The sequence below is a fragment of the Equus caballus genome, chromosome 6, assembly GCF_041296265.1.
Source record: "Equus caballus isolate H_3958 breed thoroughbred chromosome 6, TB-T2T, whole genome shotgun sequence".
NCBI lineage: Eukaryota > Metazoa > Chordata > Mammalia > Perissodactyla > Equidae > Equus > Equus caballus.
In genome coordinates this window covers 43146807-43174576 of record NC_091689.1, presented here as the reverse complement: position 1 = coordinate 43174576, position 27770 = coordinate 43146807, and the positions used below count along the sequence as shown (strand labels likewise).

Sequence of the window (27770 nt, the reverse complement as noted above, 5' to 3'; positions counted from 1 at the left end):
TCCCACATGCCACAACTATAGGGACCTACAACTAGAATACACAACTATGTACTGAGGCGAGTTGGGGAGAAAAAGCAAAAGGAAAAAAAAGATTGGCAACAGTTGTTAGCTCAGGTGCCAATCTTTAAAAAAAAAAAAAGAATGAATGGAGAGATTTGAGTGTTTTCAGAGTCAGCAAGTGAGTAAAACTTGGACAAAAGGTGAAAATTGGCCAGTATAAAATGCCAGAAAGAGATCATGTGAGAAAAAACAAGAAGTGATTATTAAACTTAGCAGTTAGTAGGTCATAGAGCAATTTCGATAAAGTTATGGAGTCGAAATCCAGTTTCTAGTGAATTGCAAAGTGAATGAGAGGTGAAGTAAAGAAGCCAAGCATAGATTCCAGATTCTTGGTTGTGGAGGAAAAGGTGAGGTACAGGAAGATGAGACTGTCAACTTAGAAGAAAGAGGCAACTGCAAAACAAAAGAGAGTGCTTATTTGGAGTCTCAGAATTGCAATTCAGGGAACACAGGCTCCTGCAGCAGCCAGAAAAGTATCCCCCTGAGGAGTAAAAGTCAGTTGTTTTTATTAGCAAAAAGGAGAGCCCAGAACAATTACCTCAGTTGTTTGTTAAGATTTATGAATAGAGAGTGGATTTATGTTACAGTTCATTGGCTTACTCAAGGACTCTTGTTACCACAAAAGTATATTTTTGCACAGTCCTTCAGAAAATCCTTTCTTAGCAATATCTCCCTTTTGGCAAGTCAGCAAGTTCAGCACAGTTTCTTTTTTTTGAGGAAGATTAGCCCTGAGCTAACATCTGCTGCCAATCCTCCTCTTTTTGCTGAGGAAGCCTGGCCCTGAGCTAACATCGTGCCCATCTTCCTCTACTTTATATGTGGGGTGCCTACCACAGCATGGCATGCCAAGTGGTGCCATGTCCACACCTGGGATCTGAACCAGCAAACCCCGGGCCACCAAGAAGCAGAATGTGCGAACTTAACTGCTGCGCCACCGGGCCAGCCCCCTCAAGCATTGTTCTTAATTGATCCTCTACCACTAGAGTGATTTTTTTTAAATTATCAACCTAATGTTGGGTGATTTCAAGAGAGGGATGGGTTGAGAATAACCTTTGGACATTTGAGTGAATGATGATGCATTAACCCAAATACAGAATGGAAGAAGAAGAGCAGTCTAACAGGAGAGGCAACATACGTGTAGGGAGGAATGTTATACATACATTCATGCATTCACTAACAATTACTGAGCATCTGCTATGTGCCAGGCACTCTTCTAGATGCTGGATATATGACAATGAACCACCACCACAACAAAAAGACAAAATATCTGTCCTCACAGAGCTTAGTGAGGAGAGAAGACAAAATAATAAGCTCAAGCAAATAAATATATACTATTTTAGGTGGTGCTAAGGTCTTTTAAAAAGCAGAGAAGGGAGGGAGTGGGAGAGTGGTAAGGAGGGGATAGGGTAGTCAGAGAAGGGCTCAAGACTGATGACATTTGAATAGAAGTTATACTATAAAAATATAATAACATTTTACTAAATGAATATCAAAGCAGAAGGAATTACTTCCAATTAAGGAGATGGTATTTGTGTTGCCCTTGGAGGAATTTTATCAGTGAAGATTCATGAAAAGGGTCAATCCAGATAAAACGAAGAATGTGAGCCAAAGGTGGAAAGTGCATGCTACATTAAGAAAATAACTAGTTATTTATTATAATAGAGATAAGTGGGGTCAGACAGTGGCAGTGTTTGAATGCCGGATTACTACCTGGACTTCATTCTCTACTCTGTGGGGAGTCACCAAAAGTTTATGAGCAGGAGTGTGACATGTCCAGAACTGTGCTTTAAAAAAATAATCACCTTTTTATAGACTGAATTGGAGAAGGAAAAACTTTTGAGGCAAAAATACCAGTTAGAAACTTATTGTAGTATTCCAAGTGAAAGGTAATGAGACTCAGAGTGGAAATAAATAGGAAGATATATATTTGAGAACCAGTATGAAGATAAGATCTGCATGAGTTGGTTTAAAAACATGTAGGGGCCAAAAGAGAGACAAAAATTCTGAGCCAAGGTGTCTTGGAAGATCTTGACGTAACGGAGAAAATCACAAGAGGGAAAAAAGCAAGTTTAGGAGAAGACAGCAAGTTCCTTTTGGACATCCTTAGGTCTACCAGGGAAGAGTCCCAGCTTTTCCATAGCAGTAGCTGCAGCTCTGAGACTAAAGTGCCTTTCCCTTTACCCCTACCTCTTGCGTTTCTGGAAAGATAAGATCACAACTGGATTTTGAACTAGCTTATGTTAGATTAAAGCCAATTTCTCATACCTCTTAGGAAAAGCAAGTGGTGTCTACTATCTGACAAAAATAGTAGCATTTATATAAATAATCCTCTGTAGAAATTGAACTGCAGCTCCTATCTTGGCTCTACGCCACCAGGTTACTGAAGGAGAAACTATCTTCTTAGAATCTTCACCTTGTTGAGGTAAGCTTGTAAATTACAACCAAATAATCCTGTGATCCATTCCATGATTGTGCATCGCGGTTCTGCATCATTTTTCATGAAAACAAAGTAGTTGAGCAAGTGTAAACTTGGTGTACCCAGAACCAGTGCGTTCTGATCCCCCAAATCGCACTACCAGTACTGGGATGAGCTGGCTTGTAGCCGGGTTATAGGCTCCGCCTAGAAAGCTGTGTGCAAAAATAGAACTACATTTCCCGGCGATCTCTGCGCGGTAAGACGCGGAGCAAGGGAGGGCGGGAATGTGGCGTGCTTCTGTGTGAATAGCCTTCCTATTGGTGCGCAATCCGAAGGGCCTTGTAAACTTGTGGGCGATTGGACGGATTCGGGCACGCTCAGTGGCGCCGCGCCGCTCCCTGATTTAATTTTTGTTTTTCGGTTGGATTGTCTGATTCTGCGGCTGCGTGTGGCGTGAGTATGGGGTTTCGGGTGAGGGGGATAGGGAGGGGGCCTTGGGAGGAGAAAAAACCTGCTGAGAGAGAAGTACGTGCAGAAAGAGTGCGGCAGAGAGGGATGTGAGCCTGACGTATGGGGGTCGTTAGGAGGGCTGGGGACCGGAAGAGGACAGTTAGAATCTGCAAAGGGAGAGATTTCAGGGGTGCTGGAGGGTTGGGGAGCTGTAGCAATGAAGGAGTCAAGAACGGGATGAAATGGAAAGAGGAGTACAGAATTTGGACGTCTTGGAGATGGTTTCCGGTATTCCCTCCCCTCCACGCTAGTCTAAGCCTCAATTTCCTCATTTACAAAATTAAGGGATAATAAAAATACTTCACAGAGTTGTTGTAGGGGTAAATAAAATAAATATCAAAGTGCTTAGCAATGTTAATTGTAAGTAGACAAGCTATAAAAGAATATACCTAAGCAAGGATGTCACAGAGATGGAAGAATAGAAGCTAGCTGAAACCCATTAAGTTATCTATCAACAAGGGTGTTATTCCTTTGGGAGAAGCACTGATGAGTAAGACAGTTTCTGTATGCAAGGAACATACGGTATCAAGGAGGAAATGATAGCAACAAAGAACTCTAATATGTTAAATTTTAGAGAATTACAAATGCAATTCTTTTGCAGTTAGGTCATTTTGACAAACCATTTTGTATAGAGAGACTCAGGAAGGACATAAGGGGGGAGTTTTTATGTACAGACTGGGTTTCATTAAGTGAAGTTACGAGAGCGGAAGGAGTTATGTTCTAGCAGGAGGGAGGCTCGTGAACAAAGGCATGGAGGTGAAAAAGCTATGCGGACACTGAAGGTACATTTAAGGGAGGAGAGGGAAATAAGGCAGGAGAAATAGTTTTGGTCCTTAAACAGAAAGGTGTGATGTCTAGGCTGAGTTTGATTTGATGGGTTAGGCTATGAGAAGCTACTGATTTTTAAGAAGATGGTCCAGGGAGACAAAGAGTGGGTAGATAGTTGAGCCATTGTAGCAGAATGGGTAAGAAAATATGGAGATCCTGAATTAACATGGTCGTTGTTCATAAAGAATATACAGGATTTTCATATGGTTGGATGGGAGAGTCAAGAGAAGGAGTACTCAAATGATGGATTTAAATGTTCAAATCTAGGTTACTTGGAAGATGGGGAATCAGTAACTAATATAGGAAAGTCAGAAGGAGCATGTTTGGATGAAAAAGATGATGTATTAGGTTTGGGAAGTATTAGCTTTGAGGTGTTAAAAAATAAGTGACATGAGTGATTTTTTTTTAAGTTACACATTTCAAGTTCCAATGGAACATATAGGTGAAAATGTCCACTACATAAGTGGAAATTCAACAGGAGATTGAAAGAGATGTCCTTTATTCATTCAAGAAGTAGTTGTTAGTTACTCTGTGCCAGGTAGTGTTTTAGATGATAGAGGTAACCATAAGAGCAGTAGGAATAATGATGTTCCCAAATGAATGGATAGAAGAAGTAGTAAGGAAAGTTGAAGACAGAACCTTTTGAACCAAGGGAGTAAAATTTTCAGTAAAAAAACAATCCGTATTTATTTTGTGCTTATGTGTGTCAGACACTGCTCAGCCCTTTTATTCATTATTTCATTTAATCCTTACACCAACCTATAGTATATATACTCTTATTCTTCCCATTTTTCTGATAACTCACTGAAGTTTAGAGAGGTTAAATAGCTTGCCTGAGGTCACACAGCTAATAAAGGACAGAGCTTTGACTCAAACCCAAATGTGCTTTATTTCAGAGCCCATGCTCTCAACTATAAAGCAATATATTTTTTTTAAAAGGTGGTCAATACTGTCAAATTAAGCATACAGATCAAGGAGTGACTTGGATGGAGAAGGATGGGAACCCAAAAGAGCAATTAAATTTATTAATGTGAATGTCTGCTGACCAAGAAGGGCAACTTCAGTTCAGATGTTGTATTAGAAATCAGATTGTTAGAGGTTGTAAAACTAAATGAGACATGAGCATAGATCGTTCTTTATAGATGTGCAGTAATCTTCGGAAGGAGAAGGAGTGAGGACAGTCACTCACTATGAGGGAGAAGAGAGGTTGCAGGTTGTTAGAAGCCTCTTTTAAAGTTCCAAGTTGCCCTTAAATAGTTTTAGAACAGTGAAATTTATCTTAAAGATGTCACCCATATTCATAAAATGGAATGTTGCTTGGCTATAAAAAGGAATGAAGTACTAATACATGCTATAACATGGATGAACCTTGAAAACATCATGCTAAGTGAAAGAAGCTGGGCATCTAAGGCCAGACACATGGGCCGGCCCCGTGGTGTAGTGGTTAAGTTCGCATGCTCTGCTTCAGTGGTCCAGGGTTAACAGGTTTGGATCCTGGGCGTGGACCTGCACACCACTCATCAAGCCATGCTGTGGTGGCATCCCACATACAAAATAGAGGAAGATTGGCACAGATGTTAGCTTGGGGACAGTCTTCCTCAAGCAAAAATATTGACAATGGATGTTAGCTCAGGGTCAATCTTCCTCACCAAAAAAAAAAAAAAAAAAGATTGCATACAATATCCTATTCATATGAAAGTCCAGAACAGGGAGGGAGATCTATAGAAACAGAAAGTAGATTAGTGGTTGATTAGGGCTAGAGTACAAGAGTGATAGCTAAAGGATATAGGATTTCTTGAAGTGATGAAAATCTTCTACAATTGACTGTGGTGATGATTGCACGTATCTGTGAATATACTAAAATCATTGAGTTGTATACTTTAAATGAGTGAATTGTATGGAATGTGAATTATATCTCAATAAAGTTGTTTAAAAAAATGTCACCCGTGGCCAGCCCGGTGGCGCAGCAGTTAAGTTTGCGCGCTCTGCTTTGGCAGCCCGGGTTTTGCCAGTTTGTATCCTGGGTATGGACCTATGCACGCTTGTCAAGCCACACTGTGACAGGCGTCCCACATATAAAATGAGGAAGACAGGCACAGTTGTTAGCTCAGGGACAGTCTTCCTCAGCAAAAAGAGGATTGGCAGTGGATGTTAGCTCAGGGCTAATCTTCCTCCAAAAAAAAAAAAGTCACCCATGAGCGTACCATACCAACCCAATTACCAGTTTTATTTTCTAGGTTACTTTTTATAAGAGGAAATTGGCCCAATTTGGAGAAGTTTTGTGGAAGGACGTGAGTTTGAAGGAGGAGAGTAGTCACTTTTAAAGGAGAGAATTAGGGGCCGGCCCCGTGGCCAAGTGGTTAAGTTCGCGTACTCTGCTTTGGCGGCCCAGGGTTTCGCCGGTTCGGATCCTGGGCACAGACGTGGCACCGCTTGTCAGGCCATGCTGAGGCGGCGTCCCACATGCCACAACTAAAAATACACAACTACGTACTGGGGGGCTTTGGGGAGAAAAAGCAGAAAAAAGAGAATTAGAGAGAAATGGCATATTTGAAGAGTTGGCTGGTAAAAGAAAACAGATGGAATGACAGCAGGAACAGATTTTCTAGCCAGATTGTATAGACTGCCAGTAGAAGAAAAGATGTTTAATAGAGCCTTTCAAATTCATATTGAGAATTAAAAAAAATTTTATTGAGCACCAACTCTGAACCAGGCACTTTTTTAGTTCCTAGTTTCGTTAGGGATGCAGCAGTGAACACAATAGATAAGAAATGCCTGGCCTTAGTGAGTTGCCATGTTCCCGTGTGGGGAGTCAATAAATGAATGAAATATGTCAAATGGTGATAAGTGTTGTGGAGAAGATGGATAAGGGGGTGCTAGAGTGGTCAGGGAAGACTTCACCGAAGTGACAGTCTCACCTTGCGGGAGAGGGAGCAAGCCATGTAGATGCATGGGCAAAGAACGTCACAGCAGAGAGACCTGCAAGTGCAGTGGCTCTGAAGTAGTTTGCCTGGCGTGTGTGAAGGACAGCAAAGAGGCCAGTGTTGTTGGAGCAGTGAGCAAGGGGGAGAGTAGAGGTGAGGTTACAGAAGTAATGGAGTAGCCGGGTCTTGTAGGACCTCGTAGGCCGTATTAATGACCTTGGTTCTCTGAGTAAAATGAAAGGTCGCTGAAGGCTATTGAGCAGAGGAGTCTTGTGTTTTGACTTGTATTTTAAATCATCTCTCTAACTGCTGTGTTGAGAATAGGCTGCAGGGGATGAGGTGGAGAGTGGAAGCAGAGAGACCAGTTAAGAGGCTATTGTAGTCAGCCAGGTAAGAAATTACAGCGGATTGAAACAGGGAGAGATTGGCACGAGTGGTTGTCAGGTTTTAGATATTTAGATGGTAGAGCCAATAGGATTTGCTAATGGGTTGAGTGTAGCATGTAAGGCAAAGAGAGGAGTAAAATTTCTCCAACCAAGTTTTTTGTCATGAGCAACTGGCAGGATAGAGTCACTGATTACTGGAACGTAGAATTCTGAGAGAAGAGCAGGTTTTGGCGGTAGGAGGTATACATCAGGAGCTCAGTTTTGAACTTGTTAGGTGCCTGAGAGACCTGTTAGACATCTAAGTGGAGATATGGAGTAGGCAGTCAGATATGTGTGAATCTGGGGTGGAGCGCAGAGTCAGGACTAGAGATGCAAATTGGAAAACTATTAGTGTGTATATGGTATTTAAAACTGTGAGACTTGAGGAGGTCACCAGGGCAAAAGTATAGGTAAAGGTGAAGAAGAACCAGCAGTGACTGAAAACTAATGACCTGTGAGGAGGGAGGAAAGCCAGGAGCATGTGGTGTCCTGGAAGCCAGAAGAAGAGAGAGCTCGAGAAGGAGGGCAGAGGCACTCTGGGTTCTGAGCCGGAGAATGGTATGCAGAGTTAACAACTGTGATGACCTCTTTTCACTCTTTGTCACAAAATTCTTCCCCAAAGGACTCCAGATTTTAAGCAGATATATACCAGGTAGGAGAACTCAAGAACAGAACATTACATCATCTCTCAACTTGCTCAAAATCAGCATGGGTTAACAAAGCATGCTTGATAAGAGAGCTTTCTTCAAATCTAGTAAAAAAAACTCGCCCTCTCCCCTTCTCTTTCTGCCCCTCCTCTCCTCTCCCTTTTCCTCCTTTGCCCCTCCTCCTTTCCTCTCTCTCCTTTTTTCCCTCCCTTTTTCCCCTTCAACTTCCCTCCCTCCCTCATATAACATGGCATTCCCTCCCTGACTGTCACATTTATCTTCTTGAAAATTCTGTGATAAGATTGTTCAAAGTAGAGGAATTCAAGATCTCTGTTATCAATTGGAAGATTTGTGAGTGAACCTTTTAAAGCTTATAAGTAATTATTTTTCTTTCCCTAAGATAAAACAGTAGATACCGCACACCAAAAAAGATAATATCAGTGGCTTTGTATTTATCTTAAATTTAGCATAATGGGTCCTCTACCTTACTTTCCACTTACTGTCTCTTGCTTGTTAGAAACTTCTCTGCATGGGGCCACTCAGTGGCTCAGCGGTTAAGTTCACACGTTCCGCATTTCACACGTTCTGCATCTCGGAGGCCTGGGGTTCACCGGTTCAGATCCTGGATGTGGACATGGCACCGCTTGGTACGCCATGCTGTGGTAGGCGTCCCACATATAAAGTAGAGGAAGATGGGCATGGATGTTAGCTCAGGACCAGTCTTTCTCAGCTAAGTTAGCTCAGGGCTAATCTTCCTCAAAAAAAAAAAAAGAAGAAGAAACTTCTCTGCATCTTCCTCTCCTATAATTTCAGTGAAAAGATTGTAATTTTGTTTTGCGTTGTTGTAGATAACCTTCATACTAAGGAGTCTTTTCTTTGTTTGTGCTTATCCATCAAAATATAAATGCCATTCTGATTTTGTTTGAAAACAGTGAGGAAGAATGCGTTATCAAAATCCAAAAGTCAGGGAACCACCCCGTGGCCAAGTGGTTAAGTTCGAGTGCTCCTTTTCGGTGGCCCAGGATTTTGCCAGTTCAGATCCTGGATGTGGCCCCAGCACCGCTCATTGAGCCATGCTGAGGCAACGTCCCACAGAGCACATAGCGCAATTAGAAGGACCTAAAACGAGAATATACAACTTTGTGCTGGGGGGACTTTGGGCAGACGAAGGGAAAAAATAAAGATTGACAACAGATGTTAGCTCAGGGCCAATCTTTAATAAAATAAAAAATAAATAAAAAATCCACAAGTCATAGAACTTCAGGGTGTGGAATTACTTTAAAGAATACTACATTTTAAAACACCACCCTCTCACCAACAGGCGCATCTGATGATGCTGCAGAAGGAACTAGTCTACGTCCTCTACTGTTTTTTTCTATACCTGACCCCTCATTCTGAATTTTTGTCTATTTGACAGGTGTGAAAAAGACAGCATGAACTTTACGCCGACACATACCCCTGTCTGCAGAAAGTAAGACATTTGCTTATTTTTGAGTTGTTAAAGAATCAAGACTTCTGTAGCCTTAGTGTAAGTTACGCTAGGAACTAGCGGGGATTTGGAAGCGTGCTTCCAGACTCTGGATCGGGGCTATGTTAGACCTCATTTCTCTATTCTTACTATGTTGGATTTAGATTAAAAATTAGGACACGTTGAATGTTAATACCAGAATCCAGGCAGTTTAGGTGGGCCTCAGACAGTGCCTGTGAATCCTGGATTAGAGTGGAAACAACCAACACACAAACACAGGGCACTTTCAGCTCTGGTTCTGCCGTCAGCTTGCTGCAGAACACACCATCCTCATCCTCACTGCCACGACTCTCATCTACAAAGTCTCAGAGATACCTCTTAGTTCATCTCTTAACCTATTTCCCAGGGTCGTTATAAGGCACTTTGAAAACATGAAACCTTAAGTGAAACAGTATTTCCATCGTGAACTTTTAATGACTGAGACAAGATTAGATTGTTTTTTCTTCCTGCTACCTGAAAGTGAATTTTAATTCTCTTCTATACATGCTCGTTTATTGAAAGTGCCGGCCATAACCTTCATTAACTACAACACTGGGCTTCTGGTATAAGGTTTCTTCACTCTGCTAATTGTTATGTTGTAAATTGCTGGCAGTTAGCCAAAGTGGATTAATTTTCATTTGAGAGTTTTTCTGCTTCTGCATCACTTGTTTTCTAGCTTTCATTGTTTTTGCTCAAGTCTCTTGTTTGCTAAAAGCAAACAGACAGACTTCTTGTCCAGCCTTTGATCTTGTCTGGTGTTGGTCTGTGTAATTGAAATGCCTGCAGTGCTAGAGATTAGGGTCTGGTGTGGTCGTGTGGTTACTAACTAGGCTACATTTTCTAATGCTGAATCTTAGATTTATCATTCCCTTCCTTAATAATTTTACTACTTATAAACCTATCACTAAAAATAAACTGTTTTAATTTGCAAGTTCCAATCTTAAATAAATGGTAATATCTTCTGTATATGCATCTACATACAGTTTTCCACTTAATATCATTTGGATGATTTTTTCATGTTTGTATATGTATCTCTAATTCATAGTTTCTAATAACTCTGAATAGTGTTCCATTGTATCAATATACCACAGTTTATCCATTATCCTGTTGAATGGACATTGGAAAGTTTACTGTTTTGTTATTACAAATAATGTTACTATGAACATTTTCATATCTGTAACCTTGTTCATATGTGCATGAGTTTCTCTAGGACAAAAGGAATTGCAGCTTTTACTAAATTCTGCTAATTAACTGTCAGTAGTTTCACCAAGTTACACTCCACCAGCAGCATATGTGTTCCTGTTGCTATATGTCTTTTTTTTTTTTTTTTTGAGGAAGATTACCCCTGAGCTAACATCTGCTGGGAATCCTCCTCTTTTTGCTAAGGAAGACTGGCCCTGAGCTAACATCCATGCCCATGTTCCTCTGCTTTCTATGTGGGACGCACCTGCCACAGCATGGCTTGCCAAGTGGTGCCATGTCCACACCCAGGATCCGAACCAGCAAAACCTGGGCTGCCAAAGCAGAACGTGTGCACTTAACTGCTGCATCACTGGGCCGGCCCCTATTGCTATATGTCTTATAGTATTTTCTGTTACTATCTGGTCTTACTTAGTTTCTGTTTCTTTTTTTTGGCGGGGGGCGGGGTGAGGAAGATTGGCCCTGAGCTAACATCTGTGCCAGTCTTCCTCTACTTTGTATGTGGGATGCCGCCAGAGCATGGCTTGATGAGCTGTGTGGAGGTCTGCACCCAGGATCCAAACCTGCAAACTCCAGGCCGCCAAAGCAGACTGTGCGAGCTTAGCCACTTTGCCACTGGGCCGGCTCCTCTGTTTTTTTTTAATGATCTCTTTATTCTCTAACATGTATTTTGAAACCAGCTTTAAGCCTTTAATACTTGGAAAGCAGTTCATAAGATTATTCACTAACCTGTAACATCAAACTTTCCAGGTTTGCGAGCACCTTAATTATAAGCACTTTAAGAACATAAACCCCTTTTTTATTTAAGAAACCATAATGTCTCATAAATGTTCAGACAGTTTAATGAATATGTCCTTTCAAATTTCACATGGGCTGACAACTGTCTTCAGACGTGGTGTTTCCGGTGGCTTCAGTGGTTCTCCCAGGTGGAGGGGAGTGTCTTTCTCAGAGGCAATGGAGTCAACTCCCTTGCCTTCCGTCGAAGATCGTCTGGCCATCCTCTGCCCTTCTCAGGAGCTTCTAGAATATTATCAAAAGAAAATGGCTGAATGTGAGGCAGAAAATGAGGACCTATTGAAGAAACTGGAACTCTACAGAGAAGCTTGTGACGGCCAGGTAAAGAGATTATGCAAGCCCTTTTAGGACTCAGATTAAGTTATTCGTTACTAAGGGAAGATCTGGAAGTGCTGGCTTGTATCCCAAGCAGATATTTTATAAAAAATATTATTTTTTGACTCCCTTCTACCCCAGCCTAGCTACCCACCCTTTGGATCCCTCAGTGGATCATAATCCCCCCAAATGGCTCCTCCTCTAAAATCTCTCTCTTTTTTTTTTTTGTTTGAGGAAGGTTTGCCGTGAGCTAACTGCTGCCAATCCTCCTCTTTTTGCTGAGTGAGACTGGCCCTGAGCTTACCTCTGTGCCCATCTTCCTCTACTTTATATGTGGGACGCCTACCACAGCATGGCTTGCCAAGCAGTGCCATGTCCACACCCGGGACCTGAACCAGCGAACCCCGGGCCGCAGGAGCAGAACATGCGCACTTAACCACTGTGCCACCGGGCTGGCCCCTAAAATCTTAAACTCATACATTTCAGTCTCATACTTCTAGTTCTTTCAGCCCGTTAAGCCTGACTTCATTTAACTGCATCGTTACCTCTGTAGTTCCTTGACTGTTCATTTTCTAAGTGTTGCATGTCAGCGTCTGACATCATGTCCTTCTTTTCTAACCTGAAGCCCGTCATGTGTCACCTTGGTAATAACTGTGCTGCCTGTACAGTTGCTTGGCCCCTTGCTTATTGTTTGTTCCACTTGCATGGCAAAAACCTGAGCTATAACTTAGTCTATTTCTCTAACCATCTATTCTCCTGGAACACAAGTTCTTAATCTTGGCATTATTGACATTTGGGGCTTGGTAATTCTTTGTTGTGAGGATTATCCTGTGCCTTGTGTGCTGTTTGGCAGCATCCTTGGCCTCTACTCACTAGATACCAGTAGCACACTGCCCGCTACTCCACCACTAGTTGTGACCATCAAAAATACCTGTAGACGGGGCTGGCCCCGTGGCTGAGTGGTTAAGTTCGCGCGCTCCGCTGCAGGCGGCCCAGTGTTTCGTCAGTTCGAATCCTGGGCGCGGACATGGCACTGCTTGTCAGACCACGCTGAGGCAGCATCCCACATGCCACAACTAGAGGAACCCACAACGAAGAATACACAACTATGTACCGGGGGGCTTTGGGGAGAAAAAGGAAAACAAATAAAATCTTTCAAAAAAAAAAAAATACCTGTAGACATTGCCAAATTTCTGTTGGGGGCATAGGCAAAATTGCCCCCCAGTTGAGAACTGCTGCTCTAGAAAGGTCAGAAATCATTACAGAATAAATTCATGGTAAACAAGTTCATATGTATCCTCAGTCACTACACAGCAGTTTTCTTACCTATCCATAATTGGTTCGCTCTCCCTGCACATCTGTGCCATACCTTCACTGCTCTCCTCCAGCCTGCAACTGCTTCTTAGCCCTCCTCTCTCATCAGGCAGTCTCCCTTCCTAGACCACAGAGGGAATACCAGCAGTCATGCATGAATTCCCTTCCTGCCCATCCACACACAGGTACCTACATCTGTCTCCATCTCTCTTCCTTCTTACTGCTTCAGGGACAGGATGTCTCTGCCTATTCAGGCTGCATTGATGCAACACTCTCCCTGGCCATCCCTTTTTCCTCCTAAGAAACCGCGCTTCATCTTCTCCTTCCTCTTTGTGTTCTATTTTTAGCCTCTTGCTTAACATTGGCTTTTTTTCCTCAGTATATAGACATACTCAAGTCTTTCCCAACTTAAAAGAGCACCGTTGGGCCGGCCTTGTGGCCGAGTGGTTAAGTTCTCGAGCTCCGCTTCAGTGGCCCGGGGTTTCGCTGGTTTGGATCCTGGGCGCGGACATGGCACCACTCATCAGGCCATGCTGAGGTAGCATCCCACATGCCACAACTAGAAGGACCCACAATTAAAAATATGTGACTATGGACTGGGGGGCTTTGGGGAGAAGGAGGAAAGATAAAATCTTAAAAAATAAATAAATAAATAAAAGAGCACCTTTCTTTCGTTGTGTTTCCCCCTCCAGCTGCGCTCATATGCACGGCTCTCTTTTCTCAACCACACTTCTGAATAGTTGGCTTCATCACCCAGTCGTTGACTCAGTGACTGCAGTTTGGTCTCTTTCCTCACTGTTCCACTAAACCTGTACCTCCTGTGGTGTCCAATATCTGTTTGCCAAAATTCTCTCTTCTCTTTGTGGCCTTTGAAGAATTTGTCACTATTGACTTCTCCTTTCTGAAAACTCTCTTCCTTTCTTGATTTCTGTGTCATTTTTCTTTCCCAGTGTCTGTCTCACCTCTTTGACCAGTTCTCAGTTTCCACTAGCAGTTCCCCTTCCTTAGTCTTAAATGTCAAATTCTTCCAGATTCCACTGTAAATGTCTCATTTTATCCATGCGTTATACTACTACACATGGGATGATGACATCCAAATAACTAATGCTGACTGACTTTTCTCCTGAGCTTCCCGTTAATATGTCCATATCTGAATTAATCTCCTTTTTCTACCCTACCCACACATACACGTATACCACTACTGTTCCCCTCCCTCCATTCCTCGTCTCTGTACTTTTCCTTTATTCTGTGTCTTAGTAAATGGTATCATTGTCTACAATTCTGCCCAGCCCCTACGTTCAGTCGTTTGGTAAGTCCTGTTGGTTCTGCTTCCTAAATATCGCTTTATTTATTCCAACAACTTCATCACTGTTGCCACAACACTGGTTCAAACTCTCATTGTCTCTCCCCTGAACTCTTAGAATGGCCTGCAGCCTCATACCTCTCCAGTCTGCCTCCCACTTTGCATTGCAATAATATTGAAATGTTTGTAGTTGTCCAAACATTTAAGGCTCTGATGGTTCCGTATTTACTACTGTCTTTCCTGAGAGTGCCTCGACTCTGCTTGTCTCTAGCAGTCTCCATCCTTCAAGGTTCAGCTTTTTGGTGGTGGTCTCTCACTTCCCAGAAAGGCTTCCAAGATCTTACTCCTTCTGCACTTCCCCCTCCACCAGTTACCAGGCATGCTCCTCCATGAAATAATTATTTTATTTTAATTGTTTGTATGTCTGTCTCCCCACAAAATTCCTCAGCTCCGTAGGCAGGAGTCGTATCTTTTCATCTGTGTTTCCCAACTTTCATAATGCTTATTACATAGAAAGCATTAAAAAAAAGTGTGACTGGAGCAGGTGAGTCATATGGCGTTCTGGGTTCTGTAGTCTGTAAGGAAGATAGGAGAGCTTTGACCTCATGTGCAAACATTACATGCACCCTGTAGCTTTTAAACTCAAGTCTATGCAAGCTGTTGTCGTTATTTGAATTCTGTACTGGTGAAACCGTTCACTTTGTAATATTTCTACATGAACTGACTCCTCCATATCCAATAAGAGACACTCCTATGAAGCCCAATACCTTTTTTTTTTCCAGCATAAACTAGAGTGGGATTTGCAGCAGAGGGAGGAAGAGATTGCTGAATTGCAGAAAGCTCTAAGCGATATGCAGGTCTGCCTCTTCCAGGAGAGGGAACATGTTTTACGCCTCTACTCAGAAAATGACCGGCTGAGAATCAGGTACCAGGTGGGAGAAGGGAAATTGTGGCCTTCTAGTTAAAAGTTACACTAAACAAGATGAGTTTCTCTGGCCTTGTCTCAGTGTGTATCCCCAGGAAACAGACTCCAAGATGCAGATTTGCCTGCGGGGTGCTGCGTAGGGAGACTCTCAGGAATAACACCTGTGAGCAGATTTGGGCAGAGAGAGAACTGAACTGTGATACAGTGGTAACAGGCTTTAGCTGACCCCACAGGGAGCTCGGAGGCTAGGAGGGCCTTTCAGAGGCAAAGGAGTCAGACTTCTGTGCCCACCCAATGATCAGCCATTGGATTTAGACTGCCACTGGGGGGCGGTGGGGTAGGTGTAAGCTTGGGAGAGGCAGCCCCCTTCAGCTAAGGGCAGTTCTTGGAGAAGGACTCAGCTCCTGGGGGGTGAGTGTCATGATCCTGAAGGCGGCATCTGAGCAGTGTTCCACAGCATCCGCTATAGTACGCTTCTTCTATTTTTTTTTTTTAATTGTGGTAAAATACACTTAACATAAAATTCACCATTTTAGTCACTTTTAAGTGTATAGTTCAGTGGCATTAAATACATTCACATTATTTTGCAGCCATAGCACTATTCATCTGCAGAACTTTTTCTTCATCCCACACATAAACTCTGCGTCCATAGGTAACTCCCCATTCCCGTCTCCTCCTAGCCCCTAGTAACCACTCTTCTCCTTTCTGTCTCTACATATTTGACTATTCTAGCTACCTCATATAAGTAGAATCATAAAGTATTTGTCCTTTTGTCTCTAGTATTTTTCACTTAGCATATTGTTTTCAAGATTTATCCGTGTTGTAAAATAAAATCAGAATTTTATTCCTTTTTAAGACCAAATAATATTCTATTGTATATACATACTACATTTTGTTGGTGAATGCTTAAATGGATAAACTCATCTGTTGATGGACACTTGCGTTGTTTCCACCTTCTCACTATTGTAATGCTGCTGTGAACACTGGTGTGCAAAAACCTGTTCGAGTCCCTGCTTTCAGTTCTTTTGTGTACATACCCAGAAGTGAAATTGCTGTATCAAATGTTAATTCTATATTTAATTTTATTTTGAAGAACCACCATTTTACATTAATACTAGCAATGCACAAGGGTTTTAGTTTCTTCACATGCATAACAACACTTGTTTTTTATTTTTTATTTTTTTGTGAGGAAGACTGGCCCTGAGCTAACATCTGTTGCCAATCTTCCTTTTTGCTCAAGGAAGATTGTTGCTGAGCTAACATCTGTGCCAATCTTCCTGTCTTTTATATGGGATGCCACCACAGCGTGGCTTGACGAGTAGTGCTAGGTTCATGCCTGGGATCTGAACCCACAAATCCTGGGCTGCAAACTTAACCACTATGCCACTGGACAGGCATCTGTTTTTTATTTATTTTTTTGAAATTCTTTAATAGTAGCCATCCTAATGGATATGAAGTCATATCTCATTGTTTTGATTTCCATTGCCTAATGCTTAGTGATGCTGAGCATTTTTTCACGTGCTTGTTGGTCATTTGTATATTTTCTTTAGAGAAATATCTATTCAAGTCCTTTGCCCATTTTTAAATTGGGTTTTTTGGTTTTTGTTGTTGTTTAGTTTTAGGAGTTCTTTAAATATTCTGAATACTAATCCCTTATCAGATAAGTGATTTGCAAATGTTTTCTCATTCTGAGGATTGCCATTTTACTCTGTTGATAGTGTCCTTTGATACACAGAAGTTTTAATTTTCATAAAGTCCAGTTTGTATATTTTTTCTTTTGTGGCTTCTGCTTTTGGTGTTGTATTCAAGAAATCATTGCCAAATCCAATATCACTATGTTTTCTTCTAAGAGTCTTATGGTTTTAGCTCTTACATTTAGGTCTTTAGTTCATTTTGAGTTAATTTTTGTGGATGGTATTAGTTAAGGGTCTGACTTCGTTCTTTTGCATGTGGATATCTGGTTTTCCTAGCACCATTTGTTGAAAAGACTATCTTTTCCCCATTGAAAGTTGAAAATCATTTGACCATATCTGCAGACTTCTCCCTGGGCTCTCTGTTCTCCTCTGTTGGTCCGTATGTCGTCACCATGTCAGTACCACTCTTGTGATTACCGTAGCTTTTCAGTACATTTTGAAATCAAGGAATATGAGTCCTCCAACCTTGTTCTTTTTCCAGATCATTTTGACTATTTGGAGTCCCTTAAGATTCTGTATGAATTTTAGGATGGATTTTTCTGTTTCTGCAAAAATATCATTGAGATTTTCATAGCAGTTGCACTGAACCTGTAGATTGCTTTGGGTAGTATTGACATCTCAGTATGAAGGCTTCCAGTTCGTGGACACGGGATGTCTTTCCATTTGTTTATGTGTTCTTTTCTTTCAGCAGTGTTTTCAGTGTACAAGTCATTGACTTCCATGGTTAAATTAATTCCTAAGTATTTTGTTCCTTTTGATGCTATTGTAAGTTGAATTCTTTTCTTAATGTCCTTTTCAAATTGTTCATTGTTGGTGTATAAAAATGGAACTGATTTGCATGTTGAATTTGTCTTCTGCTACTTTATTGAATTCACTTATCAGTTCTAACAACACTTTCCTTTTTCTTTTTTCTGTGAAACCCTTAGGGTTTTCCACATATAAGATCATGACATCTGTGAACAAAGATAATTTTACTTCTCTCTTTCCAATTTGGATGTCTGTTTTCTTGCCTACTTGCTCTGGCTGGGACTTCTGATACTGTGTTAAATAGAAGTTGTGAAAGTGGGCATCTTTGTCTTGTTCTTGATCTTAGAGGAAAACTTTCAATGTTTTTACCATAAAAAAGGTGTTGACGTAAAATGTCAAATGTATTTTCTGTATCAATTGCTGATGGTGTGTTTTTTTCCTCCATTCTGTTAATGTAGTGTATGACATTGATCGATTTCCATACGTTAAACTATGCTTGTGTTCCAGGAATAAATTCTACTTAATCATGGTATATAAGCCTTTTTTTTTTTTCTGAGGAAGATTAGCCCTGAGCCAACATCTGCTGGGAATCCTCCTCTTTTTGCTGAGGAAGACTGGCCCTGAGCTAACATCCATGCCCATCTTCCTCTACTTTATATGTGGGACGCCTGCCACAGCATGGCTTGCCAAGTGGTGCCATGTCCATACCTGGGATGCGAATTGGCGAACCCCGGGCTGCCGAAGCAGAATGTGGGCACTTAACTGCTGTGCCACTGGGCCAGCCCCTGCTGCTGCATTTGGTTTGCTAGAATTTTGTTGAGGACTTTTGCATCAGTGTTCACAAGGGATGCTGGTTTGTCTAGTTTTCTTGTAGTGTCTTTGGCTTTGGTGTCAGGTCAGTGCTGGCCTCATAGAATGAGTTAGGAAGTGTTGCCTCTTCTTCTCTTTTTGGAAAAGTTTGAGAATGATTGGTATTAGTGTTTGCAAAGGGTTCCTGAACTCAGTTGTCTGTGTGTGTGGAGGCTTCCCCACACCAACAAGTGGTTCTTGGATGCCCGCAGGATGTCTGGGGATTCAACTCAATTCTGACACTATCTACCCGTAGATAGAATCAGATTCCACAGGGAAGGGCTCAGTCCCACAAGACCACCCTCCACTTCAGATGCCAGTCATAAGCCCAAATTGTTACCTGAACTTTTGACCAACTGGCTATAAATCAGAGTTTCCCATGACCCCCTCCACTGGTTTCAATTCATTTTCTTTTTTTCCTTTTCTTTTCTTTTTTTTTTTTTTTTGAGGAAGATTAGCCCTGAGCTAACTCTACCGCCAATCCTCCTCCTTATGCTGAGGAAGGCTGGGCCTGAGCTAACATCCGTGACCATCTTCCTCTACTTTATATGTGGGATGCCTGCCACAGCATGGCTCAACAGGCGGTGCCACGTCCACACCTGGGGTCCAAACTGGTGAACCTGGGGCCGCTGAATTGGAACGTGTGAACTTAACTGCTGTGCTACTGGGCCGGCCCCTCAATTAATTTTCTGGAATGGCTCACAGAACTCAAGAAAACCTGTTTACTCACTAGATTGCCTATTTATTACAAAGGATATGAATTAACAGTCAGATGAAGAGATACATAGGGCAAAGTCCTGAACAAGCTCCTGTCCTCTAGGATCTTGGAGCCTGGCGAGGTGGCACACGGAAGCGTTCTGGTTCCCCAGCATGGAAGCTCCCTGAAAAGGAAGAGGGCTGAGAAGCTGTCCTCTGGAATTTTTATGGAGGCTTCATTATGTAGTCTTGATTGATTAGGTCATTGGCCATTGGCAGTTGATTCAGCCTCAAGCCTCCCCCCCCCAACCCCCACCCCGGGGTTGGGGGCTGGGACTGAGAGGTCAACCCTCTGATCACATGGTTGGCTCTATTGGCAACCAGCCCCCACCCTTAGGTGCTTTCCAAACATCACCTTATTAACATAACAAAACACACTCTTCTTACTCTCAGCGCTGAGGAAATTCCAAGGGTTTTGGGACCTGTGAGCTGCAGACTGGAGGAAGACCAATATATATGAGAAATATATTTTGGTCATCTGAATACCAAATATATGTTTCTTATAAATCACAATATCACAGTCCTTCTTTAAATGTTGGATTGAGTTCACCATTGCAGCCATCGGTGAAGCCATCAGGTCCAGGGTTTGTCTTTGTCAGGAGGTTTTGATTACTCATTCAGTCTCCTTAATAGTTTCAGCCTTGACCTAATGCAGAACTTCCTTTCAACTCTGGGCCACACTGAAAGCTCGCCTTCCAGGAGTATGCTTCCTTCTTGGTGGTGATAGGTGTGAGATGCAATAATTTCTCTTTTACTTTGAAGGATATGTCCTGGCATGCCTAGATCAGACCCCTGAAACTTCACTGATGTGCCCTGTAAGGTTTCCCTCCAACCCTCTGGAACACATGTATCTTACCAAGGGTTCTAATGCACTTGCCATTTCTTGTCTATCTAATCTGATTTAATGTAATATCATCAATAGTGAACTAATGTGATCTGTGGAATGGCCGGATCCAGGTCCCTTTGGACTGATTTGATAAAGAGCAGAAGAGTTAACGTGTTCTAAGGAAAGACTATAAAAGTATACTGTTATTTACCCAGCGTGAATGAGAACTGCCATGTACCTAAGGCCAAGTTAATCTGCTCTAGCAGAGTTGCATCTGGCACAGTGACTGAAATTGGGGCCTACTTGGGACTTACTGTTACCCGTCTGGTTTTGCATAGATCACACTTGTGAATTAAACGGAGGTTTGATGGAGACCTCCACCCCTACGTGTTTTAGGTCTTTTTTTTACCATCTTGGCTGGGATGAGGAGGAGCAGTTTCAGAGGCTTCCACTTGCCTTAACCCAGAAGCCAAGAAACCAGTTTGGAGGTTTTGCCAACTACCAAATACACAGTTATACATTGGGAGATGGGGGAAACGACCATTGATTGGGTCTAGATCCAGTGGACCCACTGTGAGCTGGACCTGGACCCTCTCTTTATTACATGGTTCCTCTATGCCCCAGTACCATGATAATGCTTCATGTCACCAGGCATCAGTGTCAACTCAGACCCTGTATCCAGCAATCCTTGAAATGCCTAGGATATTTCCTTTTCCCCAGTGTACAATTACTTGAAAAAATGGCCACAGGCCCTTTGGGGAAGGACTGGGGGAGTCATTACCATGTACACTTACTGTGGTGTCACCGGGTCTCACCTCTTGGGAGACCTAGCTTCTCCTTCAGGTGGTAGTTTCTGGGTTTTAAAACTGTCAGAGGTATGGAAAATGGGCCAGAGATTGTGATTTTGTATAGGACACAGCCCTCAGCCTCTCTCCATCTTTCCTTTATTTTAATTGTTTAAGCTGTACCCCGTTGACCACCTGTCTGTCTTGCTCCTAAGAACACTATGTGCTGTCAACCATCTGCATGTGACAGGCTCTGAAATCTCGTTTTCGAGTTTGCTTCCTTGGTCCATTTCTGATATCAACGATCTTAGTTTGGGTTCCCTGGACAGACTCTGGGTGGAGGTTTGTTGCAGGAGGTTTTCTGGGGAGCGCTCTCGGGAGGAGCCTCCTGGGAGGGAATAGGGAAGGTGTGGCAGGGCAGAGCTTGAGCTGCAGTTCCATTACAGCAGGCCTGCACCACTGCCCGGGGGCCTTGACGCTGCGGTGGCTCTTCAGAGATATTGGGCTTTTGTACCCCCACATTAGCAGGCACTGGGTGCGGCTGTCCCTTGGGCATACTGGTGGGTGTGGCAGTTGTGGAGAGAGGTTCAGCGGTGAGCCCCGGCCTGCAGCATCGCTGGCAGTGGAGGGAGTGAGCCCATCAGTGCCCAAGAGGAGAATCTGAGCAGTGTACCCTAGGACCACTGTGGGTCTTTTCTAGAACCAACTCAGATTTTCTGGCCCCTTCTCTCTGAGTTCCTGATGTAAATACCTGATGTTTTAAAAATTAGAGCTAAGGTCTAGATAAGTCTTATTCAATTTTAACTTGAGATTACCATTATTTTAAAAATAACTAAGTCAGAAGGGAGATCTTTTAAACAGAAACATTTACTTACTCTGGACACAATGTGTGCTTACTCTCTCCGAGAATTACAGGGAGCTAGAAGACAAGAAAAAGATTCAGAATCTCTTGGCTCTTGTGGGAACAGACACTGGAGAGGTGACCTATTTCTATAAGGAGCCTCCCAACAAAGTAAGTAATCTCTGGTAGGCATGGCTTTTACAGAATGGGCTAGGTCCTTAGAGCCATTGTGGTACTTGCTAAAGAAGATAGAAGGAGAATTAGCTATCATAGTCCCATTTTTACCTAAGTTTTCAAAGCATTTTCCATAATTATAAAGAACTTTATCATTTTATTCTTTTTCTTCAAAAACTTTGGGAAGCAGCATTGTTTACCTCATTTCACCATTTGGGAACCTAAGGTACAGAGTAGAGGTTTTGGATGAGATTAGAGAGGAAAGCAGGAGCAGACTTGTATGGGAGCAGGTTTCAATACTCAACTTTCTTTTCTTTTCTTTTCTTTTCTTTTTCTTTATTTTTTTCTTTTTTTTGGTGAGGAAGATTGGCCTTGGGCTAACATTTGTTGCCAATCTTCCCTTTTTTTCAATTTTGCTTTTTCTCTCCAAAGCCCCACTACATAGTTGTATATCCTGGTTATAAGTCCTTCTAGTTCTTCCATGTGGGATGCTGCCACAGCATGGCTTGATGAGCAGTGTGCTGGTCTGGGCCCAGGATCTGAACCGGTGAACCCCAAGCCACCAAAGTGGAGTGCACCAACCTAACCACTTGGCCACGGCACCACCCCTCAACTTTCTTTTTTAATCTTTGTTTATACTGATTACAAAAGTAATGTGTGGTCTTTATTAAAAACAAACACAGGTTTCAGCAATCTATCATAAAAGTGGCACGTTCCATAATTCTATACCCCAGAGATAAAACTCTTTTTTCCATTCTTATAGAAATGTTTGTGTGTATACACTATTTCCATTTTTTCACTCTATAAACAGTGCCTCAGTGAGCATTTTTGTACGTATCTACATATGCATACTTCTGTATCTCCATTGCTTTTCTAAAGACCCTGTCAAAGACCTTTTTTTTCTTTTGAGCAGATATTGCTAAGTAACTCTGAAATTTTATTTTTTTAGTTTATATCGTAGGAACACTGAGTTTTATCCAATTTGTTACTTTGTCCACTTTGGTCTCACATATGTATGACATCCTTATGTGATTATATCCATTTTGACCAATTTAATTTATGAATAGTTTTTGATCTGTGGAACTAAAGCTAAAAAGTGAAATGTTATATTTATAAGAAAGCTACTTCTATACCTTTCTTTTTGCTTCTTCAGGTCAGCATTCTCCAAAAGACTGTCCAGGCTGTAGATATATGTGAACAGAATGCATCTTCAGCTTTCAGAGCAGGTACTAACCATAATACTAGAAATTCTTATTGCTACAGAATTCAAAAAACTCAGTGCAAATAATTAGAAATTTTTTCCTACTATACAGTGATAAGGAATGTTCTTAATGATGCCTCTAGTGGCCTAAGATCTTACTTTGCTTTTATTTTTAACCTTTCCATGATGTTTTAATGAAATAGAATAAAAAAATACAATTAACATGCTTATAGTGATAGTCATAAAGCAGATTTGCACAACTTCTGGAATCACAGGGTGTTATTAGCCTCTCTAAGCCTCAATCTCCTTCTCTCTCTCTTTCTCTCTCTCTTTTTTTTAATGAAAATCCCAATTTTCTTTCTTTTTTTTAATTTTTTTTTTTTTTTTTTTTGAGGAAGATTACCCCTGAGTTAATATCTGCTAGCAATCCTCTTTTTGCTGAGGAAGACTGGCCCTGAGCTAACGTCCATGCCCATGTTCCTCTACTTTCTATGTGGGACGCCTGGCACAGCATGGCTTGCCAAGTGGTGCCATGTCCACCCCGGGGATCCGAACCAGCAAACCCCAGGCTGCCGAGCAGAACGTGCGAACTGAACCGCTGCGCCACTGGGCAAGCCCCAACTTTCTTTTCTTTTTAATTGAGATATAATTTACATATAACATTATAATAGGTTCAAGTATACAACATAATGATTCTATGTTTGTCTTGACTACGAAATGATCACCATAGTGAGTCTAGTTAACTTCGATCACCACACATAGTTACAGTTTTTTTTCTTGTGACAAGAACTTTAAGCTCTACTGTCTTAGCTTGAGCTTCTTTCATCCAAGAAATTAAGTTTTGTTCATTGCAATCTTAGTGTTGCTTATTTTAAAAATAACCTTGTCTTTTGGGCTCAGCCCCACTAGTGGTTGAGTTTGGTGTGCTCTGCTTTGGTGGCCCAGGTTCAGTTCCCAGATGCAGACCTACACCACTCCCCATCCATGCAGTGGCAACATCCCACATACAAAATAGAAGAAGATTGGCACAGATGTTAGCTCAGGGTGAATCTTCCTCAGCAAAAATAAAATAAAATAAAATAGCCTTGTCTTTTGAAAATTGGGCGATACATCATAATCAAAATGTTTAGATTTAGTTTTTCTTATTCCTTACCCTTTCTGATTAAATACGCATTTACAAAGAAAACAGATACAACTCCAAAGGAAAATTCAGTGGTTTATTCTTTAGGAAAATGAATATTTTATCCAAGTGACATCCTAGCAGAGTTCCCTCCTGGAGAGTCCTGTTTGAAAAATTAAACACTATAGTCATTGTATGTTTTCCTTTTTCTTCCTTTCCTTCTCTTCTCAGTAAATGAAGGCAAACTCTTCTGCAAAGTTAGTGCTGATGCTTGAATAGGAGAAAGAAGAGCTGAGTAAAGGTCTTCCTTAATCTTTGTTTCGTATTTTAGATTCTAAAGTGAGCAAAAGAAAACCAGCAATGAGAGAGAAGGAGGAGAGTTCTGAGCAATACCAAGGAGACATACAAACTCTTATCCTCCAGGTAAAGCATTCGCTTTGGCAGACCCAAACAGTTTCTGTCCCCGAGCTTAGCTTTGCACAGCATGTCTTCCTTATCATGTGAGAAGTAGCTCTCTATACACGTTACATCCAGGCATCGTGTGATTGATAAAATCGAGGGTGTTCCTAATTTCCAGGAGCTTCTATTTTAAAACCATTGTTCTGTACTCAGCCGTTCTAGAAGTGCTGTCCCGGACCTTCAGTTCATCCAGCTTACCTCCAAAGCCCCACCCAACCGAGTCTGCACACAGTCAGAGTTCTTTCGTGGTTGGCCTGGGGGATGCCAGAGAGTTGCAGCTGTCTCTGCTGATAGATAGAGCTTTAGGGGTATGTCCGTTTATTAGTGCGTGTGTTCTGAAGTCTAGGAAAGTAATGAATTATCCTCTTACCACCTGGTAATTGTATATCATCTACAAGCATGATTTTTCATCTAGTTGCACGCAAGTTCATGTCCTTATCAGTGGGATGTCTTGATTTAAATGACAGTTTCTGCCTTTGGCCAGTATCCACTTTTGGAGTTCTGAGACCCAGACTCGGAGAAGGAAATTACATTATACTCTTTTTTCTTTTTTGCTTTATCTCCCCGAATCCCCCCAGTACATAGTTGTATATTTTTAGTTGTGGCATGTGGGACGCCGCCTCAACATGGCCTGATGAGCAGTGCTGTGTCTGCGCCCAGGATCTGAACCAGCGAAACCCTGGGCTGCCAAAGCGGAGCTCGCGAACTTAACCACTCGGCCACGGGGCCAGCCCCCTACATTATACTCGTTTTGCTCCGCTTTTTAAATTAAAAAATGAAGAAAAGAGTCATTCTATTTCTGGGCAATTAGGGAGTCTTAAAAGAAAGATAGTCTTAAAAGTCCAAAAAAGGAGATAGTGCAAAGGTGAGAATCTTAGGGTAGAGGAAACTGGATTTTCTAGCTTTCTTCATGTGATGGAGGTGCTCTGTTCAGAGTGGACTGAGTCTGCTCTTGTGTCGCCTAACCCCATTTATAAGATGTTACATACAGGGGAGTATAGTTGAGATACTTTCTCTATTTGTTTTGCTGCTGTGCTTTTGGTTTTTGGTTTGTGGGTTCTTTAAATTTTTCTGCAGAAGGACTCCCTTTTAGAGGTAAGAAATAAATGGAAGCAGATGCCTCCCCCATTTTGGCCTTTCCAGGTGGAAGCCCTGCAGGCTCAGATGGAAGAACAAACCAAGCTTTCTAGAGAGCAAGTTGAAGGGCTCATGGAGGACAGACGGATCCGCATTGAAGAGATACAAGTTCATCATCAGAGGAATCAGGACAAAATCAAAGAGCTTACCAAAAAGTGAGTGTTCAAGAAACCTGTGCCTAACAGACTTTTTAATTTTTCTGAATGGTTTGAAAGGTAACGGTGCTGTGCTTGAGCATAGCATCCTGGGACTGAAGGGACCTGGAAAGAATCGTCGTCATCAGGCAGTGCTGCCTCTATGTAGGTGAGTGTCCAGGCTTTTCCAGGAATATTGTTGATTCTTTTCTTGGAGAGCTGGTGAGTGTTCCATATGCTCTATTTAACCCATTTTCATGATGTAGTTTGATCTCATTGGTTAAGAAATGTTCTTTTATCCACTAATGTGTTATTTGGCTCAGTGTGGTAGGCTCTTCTCTTGTGTTGGCCCTTGTGCATATGGAGACATGTAACTTGACATAGCTGTACCAAAGAAGCACTGAGTCTCTGGACTCACTGTTTTTGCTGCTTACCTGCCTGTCTTCCTTGCCTCTCTGCAGTCTGATTCCATCCCCATCATTTTACTAAGCATGCCCTTCTGAGGTCATCATTGACTTCTTAATTTCTGGGATCAATTATCTCTTTACAGTCCTCATTGAAATTAGTATATTTCTCTGTATTTGGCACCTCTGATTACCCTCTCTTTGAAGTTAATCTCCCTTGATTTCTGTCTTTTGTGGTTTGTTTTTAAAGATTGGCACCTGAGCTAACATCTGTTGGCGTTTTCCCTTTTTAATTTTTTTTTTCTTCTCCCCAAAGCCCCCCAGTACATAGTTGTATATTGTAGTTGTCGGTCCTTCTGGTTGTGCTATGTGGGATGCTGCCTCAACATGGCCTAATGAGCGGTGCCATGTCCACGCCCAGGAACTGAACCGGTGAAACCGTGGGCCACCAAAGCAGAGCGCGAGAACTTAACCACTGGGCCACGGGCCGGCCCCGTCTCCCTTGATTTCTGTCTTTCTTGATTCTTCTACCTGTCTAACCCTCCTCTGCCTTCTGTCTTGTTCCAGTGGCCAGATCTGTGCTGTAAAGACATCTTCAGACGAACATGTTTGAACACCTCAAATTTACCATGGATGAAACCAAACTGTTTTTCTTTCGCAGCATCACCTCCTCCCCCATCTCCAATCTACTACGTCATTCTTCTCTTCGTTTAGTGTAATGACAGCACACCATCCACTTTCCCAAGCTTGAAACCTCGGGGTTATCTTCAACTCCTCGCTCTCTTATTCCCTCATTCCAAACCCTATCAAGTGTAAGCCTGAGAAGCCTCTCAAATCCGTTCTCTGCCCTGTCATTCTTACCACATTGGTTAAAGCTATGTTCTTGTTTAAATGGTTACCGTAATGCCACTGTTCGACCTGTCACTGGTCCCTTTGTATTTTGCAGTCTTCCTCACTGTTATGACTTAGCTCCTCCATTAGGAGTTATCAACTGCTAAGAACGTTTGATAGCTCCCCATTTATCTTACGATAAAGTTCTGATTCCTTAGCATGAATTATTAGGAGCTTCATCATCTGGCTCCAAATTAACCTTTTCAGTCTCAGCGCCTCCTCTGTTCCCGTAGTTCACCTCATCCTCCTGCCAGACTAATAGTGTCTATTGTATGGAACACTTGCTGTGTGGCAGGCACCTTGCTGTGCACTGTCACCCTTCTCTGCAGACTTCCCCAGGGAGAATTAAATTTTTCTTCCTGCACATTCCCATAATGATTCACATGCCTCTATGATGATTCTTAGCACTACCTATTATAATTATGTCTTTGTCCCCCCTGCGTCTTCCTGTAGCCTCTCTCTTGGCCTGTGTGCATAAATAGGCTCATAATAAACATTTGTTGACTACTTTATGATCCTTATCAAGTTGCATCTTATTGCCTATTCTCTGCGTTAAACAGCCTACATTAAAAATACTTTTTCA

The 27770-nt window shown here is 42.0% G+C and overlaps 1 protein-coding gene across 3 annotated transcripts in view; it reads left to right on the top strand.

Annotated features, from left to right (window-relative positions):
- CCDC77 (coiled-coil domain containing 77) overlaps window positions 1-27770 on the top strand; it is a 36402-nt gene that overhangs the window by 1991 nt on the left and 6641 nt on the right. The window contains exons 1-8 of one of the 3 annotated variants that reach the window (XM_005610834.3): window positions 2823-2929; window positions 9228-9281; window positions 11408-11633; window positions 15027-15169; window positions 21742-21838; window positions 22995-23067; window positions 24494-24585; window positions 25765-25913. In XM_005610834.3, coding sequence (XP_005610891.1) covers window positions 9244-9281; window positions 11408-11633; window positions 15027-15169; window positions 21742-21838; window positions 22995-23067; window positions 24494-24585; window positions 25765-25913 — 818 coding nt within the window. In that variant the 5' untranslated portion in view covers window positions 2823-2929; window positions 9228-9243. Of the gene's footprint in view, window positions 1-2822; window positions 2930-9227; window positions 9282-11407; window positions 11634-15026; window positions 15170-21741; window positions 21839-22994; window positions 23068-24493; window positions 24586-25764; window positions 25914-27770 lie in introns of those variants that run through there. The other 2 variants (XM_005610833.4, XM_014740558.3) reach the window with 2 other exon arrangements.